Source organism: Teleopsis dalmanni, chromosome 1 (genome assembly GCF_002237135.1).
Source record: "Teleopsis dalmanni isolate 2A chromosome 1, ASM223713v2, whole genome shotgun sequence".
In the NCBI taxonomy this organism is placed as follows: domain Eukaryota; kingdom Metazoa; phylum Arthropoda; class Insecta; order Diptera; family Diopsidae; genus Teleopsis; species Teleopsis dalmanni.
The window spans coordinates 183,274,351-183,283,337 of record NC_051846.1 but is presented as its reverse complement, the minus strand read 5'-3'; the positions used below and the strand labels follow the sequence as shown (position 1 = coordinate 183,283,337).

The 8,987-nt window shown below is 29.6% G+C and overlaps 1 protein-coding gene across 1 annotated transcript in view; it reads left to right on the top strand.

Moving 5' to 3' along the window:
- The window catches only part of LOC119666870 (serine/threonine/tyrosine-interacting-like protein 2), a 57,788-nt gene extending 53,840 nt beyond the window's left edge, over positions 1-3,948 (top strand). The window contains exons 3-6 of the mRNA XM_038076149.1: positions 2,529-2,758; positions 2,842-2,970; positions 3,329-3,426; positions 3,493-3,948. Coding sequence (XP_037932077.1) covers positions 2,529-2,758; positions 2,842-2,970; positions 3,329-3,426; positions 3,493-3,698 — 663 coding nt within the window. The 3' untranslated portion in view covers positions 3,699-3,948. The remainder of the gene's footprint in view (positions 1-2,528; positions 2,759-2,841; positions 2,971-3,328; positions 3,427-3,492) is intronic.
- Positions 3,949-8,987: the final 5,039 nt, after the last annotated feature.

The window sequence follows — 8,987 nt, the reverse complement described above, 5'->3', positions numbered from 1 at the left end:
TTATGTACCCATTTACAGATGGGTAGGTATATACTGGGAATGCCGATCAAGGAACTCCAGTTTTTTATATCTAATTTAATTTTAAAATTATGTATATTTATTTCACTTTAAAATAATCCATGGAAATAACATCAAGATAGCTATGTAGGTAGGTACTGGAGATGGGACTCCATTCCACTTAATATTTTATAAATTATGACAGTGTACTATGAGTTTCTATTTGTAGAAATTAATTCATGTCGATCTTATTTGCAACAACAAATGACAATAATAAATTAAAAAGCAAGTAGTTACTTGCCTGTGAATATTACACCGAAAATTTAACATATATTATCGGACCTATTCTGTGCACTTGACAGATTTGCCAAATTCTTTAATAAAGTTTTTGATTTTTATAAAGCATAAAGCTTTTTGGTATTCTGGACACATCTTGACAAATTTCAAAGCTCAAGTACCTAGTGCTATTCACCACACTATGGTGTAAAGTGTTTTGTATAGAAAACTGTTCGTAATTGTTCGTAACTGTTCGTAACTGTTCGTAAGAAATGCTTGTAAAGAGCACATATTTTAAGTTGCCAAAAGCATTTTTCATGCATTCAAATAACAATAAAAAATATGCTTGTAAAGAGCGTATATTGTAGTTAAGAATATTTGTCATGCATGCAAATAATAAAAAATGCTTAAAAAGAGCATATTTTTATAGTTGTCGACAGCATTTGAGGTATTGACAACTAACAAGGAAAAGAGCTTTTTATTTATGTCACAGAATACCAAACCCTTTACAGCAGTCAATTTGGACAAGTGTCAATGTTTGACAAGATTATAAAGTGCACAGAATATGTCCGTTATATCTACTATATATATATTTATATATATATACTTTTATATATATATATATATATATATATATATTTATATATTTATTATATATATAAATAAGTAAATAACTTTAGATGAAAAAGATATATATGTTTATATAACATATATATGTTTTTGACTACTTAATTTAATAGCAAAAGAAGTTAATATATTTTGTAATTCTGGAGATAAAAGCTGTTACTTATAAAAGACAGGTAGTAGCGTTCAGGTGCTCAACCTACAAATGTTGCCTATAAACGTTTATATGTGATTATATGTGTTATATATTTCTTTCTTTACTTAGAAATTGTACATTAAATATTCAGTATCTTAATGATCTTGTATTAAAAATTTAACTTAGTATTGTTTGAACCCTCGATTGGCTTCGAAAAGCCTGAAACTCTTTGGAATTCTCAAAAATAGAAATCCAAGTATGTATATATAGTCTTGGAATTCTTCAAAAGTCCCTCAAAGTCTCAAAAGTCACTAGAATTCGAGAAGTTTTAACTCTCGTTAAACTATTTTATTGATATCACATTATAGTTACCTTATTGGAACCTCATTGACACTATATAGTCATCATATAGTTGTTATTTATATATTTTATTATGTTCTGAATAAGAACAGAGCAGATGTGTATTCCTTTTCCTAAGTTTAGTAATTATAGATTATAAGTTTCGTTGACTTATAAGATAATATTCCGCAAACACAAAATATGGGAAGCCTCAATGATATACTGGCAACTGTATACAATTTGACCACGTTCCAATATAAGGAAATCCAGTTCGCACTTTGAGATGCCCCGAAGAGATATCAGTCTTGTGGTAGATTTACTTACAAATCACTGCATTTTAGGTAACATGCAAGATTATTGAATATCTCTTTCAAGTATACCTGCCGCAGTTGTGGAGAGGAGCATGAAGGTGCCACCCACCTGTTTTGTATAAGTTGCGATGCCGCCTTACCACTTTAGGGTCTTTTGAAAGGATCTTGGTAAACTGCACAACTTTTTCTTAAATAGCATTATAAGTTTTGTAAGAGGTTCTAAACCTCTGTATTTTTCTAAACACGTTACACAATGGGCCTATAGGTCGAAATGGATACCCTGAGATCGTGAAACTTTTGCTAAGACACAATAACGTTGCTATCTCCAGAAGTGGTTATACCTGTCTTCTTAAATTAAGACGGCCATAAACCGCATGCCATCTTTTTAAGGCTTTTTGTTGACATGTCCTGTGACACAATAATAAGTAAAATAATAATAAAAATAATGAAAGTATGATATCTTTTACAATTTAATAGGATGAATTGCCTTGCTGTTTCTTTACGAACTTGTTGTTTCGCCTTCAATTAAAGTTAGTTTGCAACTAACTGGATGCCAACTGTTGAGTAGATATGACCTCTTTCATGCCCCAAATAACATTTTTAGTTTCAGGGTTAAAGCTTATACAGCTTGCACATGGTTTAAGAAGAAGATTAGGTGCAATTATAAAAAATGTATTTTTATTGTTTATAAAAGAGAATAACCTTAGAAAAGCTTTTACTATACCAGCTTCACATATCCTTGTGTAGTAGCACAAGAGCATAAAAGCTACTTAACTAAAAAGAATTTGTGCATCGGCAGTTGCAAGTAGTATTAACCTCGTTTTAAATGCAAGAACTTGAAATAATGTCAATGTCTTTTCATTTTATTATTATATTTATTATTTAATTTTTTTTTTAATTTTATTTTACAGTCACCAAGCCGTCTGGAATCATCAGAGCAGACCACAGGCCGTCAGTTGCAGCGCGTGCTGCACTATTCGCCTTGCCGATCATTGCCAGGCTTTCAAAGGACAGAATGTGTTTTGCATGATGTTGACTGTGATGAAGTTTACCCAGGAATTTATATTGGCGATGCGTAAGTGGCCTTCAATGTTATGACTTTGACTTTTAAACTAAAAATGCTCCCATTTCTTGTATTTTTTTTTCATGGAACTATAGTGCGGCAGCAAAAAATAAAACTTACCTGCGTATGATGGGAATAACACATGTACTGAATGCCGCGGAAGGTTGTCGTTATGGACAAGTGGACACTGGGCACAGTTACTACCGTGATATGCCAAGTGTGAGGTTAGTGTAATAATGAAGTTATTGATAAGTTTGCACTTTTTGGACAGAAAAGACATTTAAACGAAATATTTGATTTCTTGATTTTATGTCAAAAATATGGATTGTTTTATCTTTTTTTTTTGTGAAATATTTCCTGAACTTCGATTTTATTTTGTTGATAATTATTTGCTGGTTTACAATTTGGTCCTCTGTTCTATCGAAATTTCTTTTGGTTTCAAAATTAATTTTTTCAAAATTTTTATATTGTTTGCTTTGTTGACTGCGTCATCTACGTACGTAATTATTTTTATATGCTTTGTAAATATTGCACTTGAAATGAAAACGAGAGTAGAAGAAACAACAAAGAAACTTTTTTTAGATATATGGGCTTCCCAATGGTTGATGCCCCATCAACAGATATATCCAGATACTTTTATGTGGCAGCAAAATTCATAGATAGCGCCATCAGTGGTGGCGGTAAGTAGAAATTACATTACATATACAATATTTATTTATATAAATAACGAGTGTCACTCTTTGTAGGTAAAATTCTGGTACATTGTCTTGTTGGTATGTCCAGATCGGCTACATGTGTGCTGGCTTATTTGATGATTTGTCGTAAAATGTCTGCACAGGATGCGATACGTAAAGTACGCATGCGTCGTGACATACGTCCTAACGAAGGTTTCCTGCAACAATTAGCTGATTTGGATATGGAGCTTAAACGCAAAAATCTCTATCCATACTAAAACAATCGAATTGGTCTCCTTTTATAAAACACAACACACTTTATATATTTAATAACATTTAAAACAAAAAGAAAAAAAACTTACATATACACTTAAAAGTAAGAACAAGTGGAACACATATATAAAGTTCTAAACTATTTATATTTGTTATATATACTAAAAAATAAAAAAATAAAACCAATTATAAGGAACAAACATTTTTAAACGAATAAACCAAAAACCAAATATTGAACAACTGACTATTAACGTATTAACTGATGTAATTAATTTATAAATTTAGCTAAGGGCGTTATAAGCCATTTTGAATGTAGCACGCGTATATGCACTAGTATATGTTGCATATAGCAAAATCGTTTAACGAATCGAAGAGATACTCTTAAATCTAAATTGATATATGTTGAATTCTGAAGTTATTTACTTTCATTATTGTTTTTTAATGTACTTTAATATAATCTTATGAACTTATATATATTCAGTACTCTGAGCTGGAGAATTTCGAATTGTGAAAATTGTTTTGGATTGAGAAACGAGACAAATAAAAAAACACAAAAATCATATTTTCTAAATAAACAGAAATAAAAGCAATATAGGATTTGTTTTTATAATTGTATTAATTTTTTAATAAAATATATTATAAAATTATTGAATATATTCATTGTTTATATTGCATTATGGGATTTTGAAAAGAAAGTTATGTTCTCTCCCGTAATATTCTTTGCTGCCCAGGATTAGCATTCATTGTTTTTATCGCATTATAAATTGTTTAAAATCAAATTTTTATTCATTTCCGTAATATTCTATGTTATCCAGGATTAGTACTCATTATTTTAAAAATATTATAAAATGTTTACAAAGAAAGTTGTATCCGTTCCCGTAATAATCTATGCTGTCCAGGACTGGCTTTCATTTCTTTTTATAGTATTATAATATATAGAAATGAAAATCTCAATGCTAAGAACAGAAAACTGATATATAACCAAATAATTCGTCCGTCACTTCTATATGGTTGTGTAGCGTTTAGCAAAGCTTCAAATACTACTATTCACCAGCTAGAAATTGCACAAAGCCAGGCTCTGAGAAGATTTTTCAAAGTTCCTTGGTATATTAGGACGAATGACATCCTTAGGGACCTCAAGATTGATCCCATCAAAAAATACATAAAGGATAGAGCCTTGAAATTATTTGCGAAATCTGACAGACTTACTAACACCGCATTATCAAATCTCAGAATGGTTACAGGCTCCTCGGGGAGGTATGCAGATCTGAGGTCAATTATTACTTAGTCTGATGATGTGATAAATAATAATAAAGTCAAGGCGCAAAGAGGGGTTTTGAAGGAACCTCGCAGTTAATAGAGAGTAAAAGTGCTCAAGTGCAATGACTCAACTAGCCTCAACATAATAATAATATATTTAAATTGATCTTAACGTCAATATGACAGTAGTGACTATTTTATTTAATAGAAACTGTTGTATTACCAAATACCATTACCTGGGTATGTGTATTGCTGTCTGATCAGTCAAAAATTCAATTTATTAAAAATAATATAAAAACAATTTTTGTTGTTGTAGTTCACTACTTTTCGAAACCTCACTATTATAAGATATTAAAAATGAAGATTGTGTTCTTTCTCATAGTATCTTATGCTATCCTGGATTGGTACTTCTATTACCAATCTCAAATAACTGACAATCTATATAATAAATATAAATAATAAACAAAATAAATAAAATTACTTACAATCATTTATAATTTTATTCGCTTTTATTAGTAGAATTATATACAACTCAGGAAAAATAGTAATGGCTCGAAATAGCTTAAAAAAGTTGGCAAAAAAATTTTTGGGAAAATGTTTAGTTTCCAATTATGTATATTTAAGAGGTAATTTACCGGAATCATTTTTTTAAATTTTTGTTAATATATTTTAGTTTAAATACATTTTTGTTAAAGTTGGAACTGTTTTTTTGTAAGTTTTCCTCTCATTTATTATTAAATTACCTAGTACATATAACACACGTATATCAAGGTTTGCATTCACTATATTCTGAGCTGAAAATGTCTAAACACCTAAATCATTTATAGCTATATACCGAACAACTGCAAATAAAGTTCTTTATTTTAAATAAACATAAATAAATAAATTTTTTATATCTGAAATTGAAGAATTTGAAATTTCACTTTATTGTTATATCCACTTATAGTGTTGCCAGATACAATTAAATCTAATTGGTACATTTATTTCAATAATATAAAAGTTAAGAAATAAATAAATAAATCAAAGTGAACTAAAATTCAATATTTTATTTTTTACTTTTATATCTAAAATTCTATATAGATTCCATTAGTCTTCATTTTCAATTACAGATATTTGGTAGTATCGGAAAGAATTGTGTGGTCAGTCCAAAAATATTACTCAAGCTACTTGAGAATAATATCTTTACTGATCTATTTTTTACCGTAGTAATTATGAGATTTTAACTATTATAAAAATATTGGGTTCAAAAGTCAAAATGATCGGACATTGAAATCATTATTCATACTGATCCCGTTATATTTACTCTTTAATTGAAAAAGGCAGTATGGGATTATTTTTACTTAGTCATCTAAACTGCTATGAAGGTATATGCGAAAACCACAAAGATGCAGCAGGTAAAGATATTGCTTGTTGCAAAATGACAAAGCTTCCGAATGCGAATACTAGAAACAGGAAGTGACAAGTTCTAGTAGGTCTTTTAAATACTTGGGATCAAAAGTAATAACTAATAAGAAAACTTTACTCGCTCAAAGCACTAATTACTGTCTAAATAAACGATTTCAAAGCAAGCTGCTATGCAAGGAATGAAGATGTTGGTATACAAGATCCTTTAAAGCCAGTTCCGATAGTAAAGCACAGATTTTTGCATAAAAACCTTCAAGAAATAAATTCTCAAAAAGGAGTTTGGTTTGGTACGAAATTTTTTATGTATATAGTGGAGTAGATATTGTACCAGAGTTGATGCTGACAATATGTTTAGCAGAAAATATTAAGAACTCTGAAGAATAAGAGTTTAAGGAAGACCACAGGCAAATTGAATGAACAATCTGACAGTGTAGGTTCAAATTGTTGAATGGAAATAGATGAAGAAGATATTTTGAAATGGTGGAAGACCGGTCCGAGGTATTATAAGCTCTCATGATGATGTTTATGCGATATTAATCTTTTCTGGTTCATATACTTAAAATTAGAGTAATCATATTTATCAGAATATTCATATCCATCATCAAATTCGGAAATTTGCTCCAAATGAATGTTTTAAAGAACTTGAAGTTTTCGTAATAATTTGAAAAATTACTGAGGCGTAGCCAGTGTGATGTTACTGCTGCATATGCTGCTATCGAAAATTTATCTGCGAAAATTGGCTTGCCTGTGAAAGAGTGCAACACGATGCATATGTCGAGAGAATCTGCGAGGGTCGGACGTTGAGATGACGGCTGGTTGTCAAGAAAATCTTGGTAACCTTGAGGTTGTCAAGAAAATCTTGATAACGTTGAGGTTGTTAAGAAAATGATCTATCTTTCCATCGCCGCAACGAACAACAACTATTTTACCCTGTAAACGATTAAGTTGATATTAGCTTTGTTTATATTATATTATTATTTATTATTTTTCAATACAACTGCATCTCATAGTTATGGTTATATTATATACTGTTCAGCATAAGTTGAACAGTATATACTACATAAGCAACTACATAAGTTGTGTGGTGTAGAAATCAATATAGTTCAAATCTCTTCAATACTTCCGGGGGATACCATTCTAAAATCTATCTGTCTTTGTATATTCTTTCTGTATTAATGTAAAGGATCTCTTGCTAAAAAGAATAATCATAAATTAATGTGCAAATATGGTCAATATTTTAAGAATATGGAAATAATTAGAATTTTTCTTTTTTCTTTATTATATCAAAACATTTACATTTAAAAAAAATCAGTTTGAAATTTTTCCACAACAACTGGAATAGATAAATATCTTATATCTTCTCTTACAGTTTTTATTATACAAAAAATATTTGAATGATTCCTAAACCAGTTTAAATCCTTTCCTAATCTCGCCAATACAAAGTATAAATCCACCTGTTGTCTGGGTTTAATTATAAGTAAATACGTGCAATAACAATAAAAGAAGGTAGAACACCTGAGCACCAATTTACGATGAAACCATTTGAGACACGCACTTGTGCGTGTTTGGCTTCACCTTTACCACAATTAGACAATTTTCACATAACGCTTTCCGAAAACGGTTCGCTTTTGAACTTTACCGAATTTTTTTTGGGAAAATCTATTTTTATGTTTTGTTTTATATTGAAAGGCGATAATGACTAATGCCTCTTTCATTATAGTCGAAGCGAATTAATTTCATATCAAATCAAAACAACAATAAAATTAAATATTTAATGTGATAATGACAGCGATACTTAATCACACATTTTATCTACAAAAATACAGAAATACTTCAGTGAGTCTTAGCTTAATTGCTTTTAATACTTTCTATGGAAGGGATATGTGAACAAAATACAATATTAGAGTTGCCAGGATGTTTTACACTCATCTAAATTTTTGATCATATATCATGTTCCCACTGCAGCTAAATCAATTTATATTAATCAAATTAAGATTCGGTTGTTTACATTGACATAAGTTGTTTTATGCATGAGAAGCAGCTTCTATGTGTCAAAAAGTTCTGCCAAAGTTCTAGGAGAGCTTTTGTTTGTTGACATTTCAATTGTTAGCAAATGGTATTTAGTTGTGTATTGTTAGCAGAAATTAATTAATTGATCATGTAATACGCAGAAAATGCAAAGAATTTTGTTTATAATATTTATTTGTAAAAAGTAAACATTTTAAAAAATGTTACATGTTAAAAATAGACCTGTGGTTTATTTGATATATTGTTTCATGTGTCAAGTTTCGATCATTTCGTTCTTAGAAAATATATTTTGCAATGTTGTATTTGACATTTTTGTTGTAATTTCCCTTATTTTATTCCTAACTGGGTTAAAACGCACGAAAGCTCTTTATATGGTTAATCAAATTTTATCAATGACCTAAATCAATAAACTGCTTCAACGAATGTAGTGGGAATATACTTACAAGTAAAGTAATTTTATCTTTCCCTAAGAAAACTATTGGATTCTCTTATGAATCGTATTATGAAACGTCATTAAAAATGGGTAATGGATATTGATAACAATTTTCTTCATGTTCTTTGGTCACTTCTGATGCCAAAAGAAAAGTTCAGTTTTACTGCTA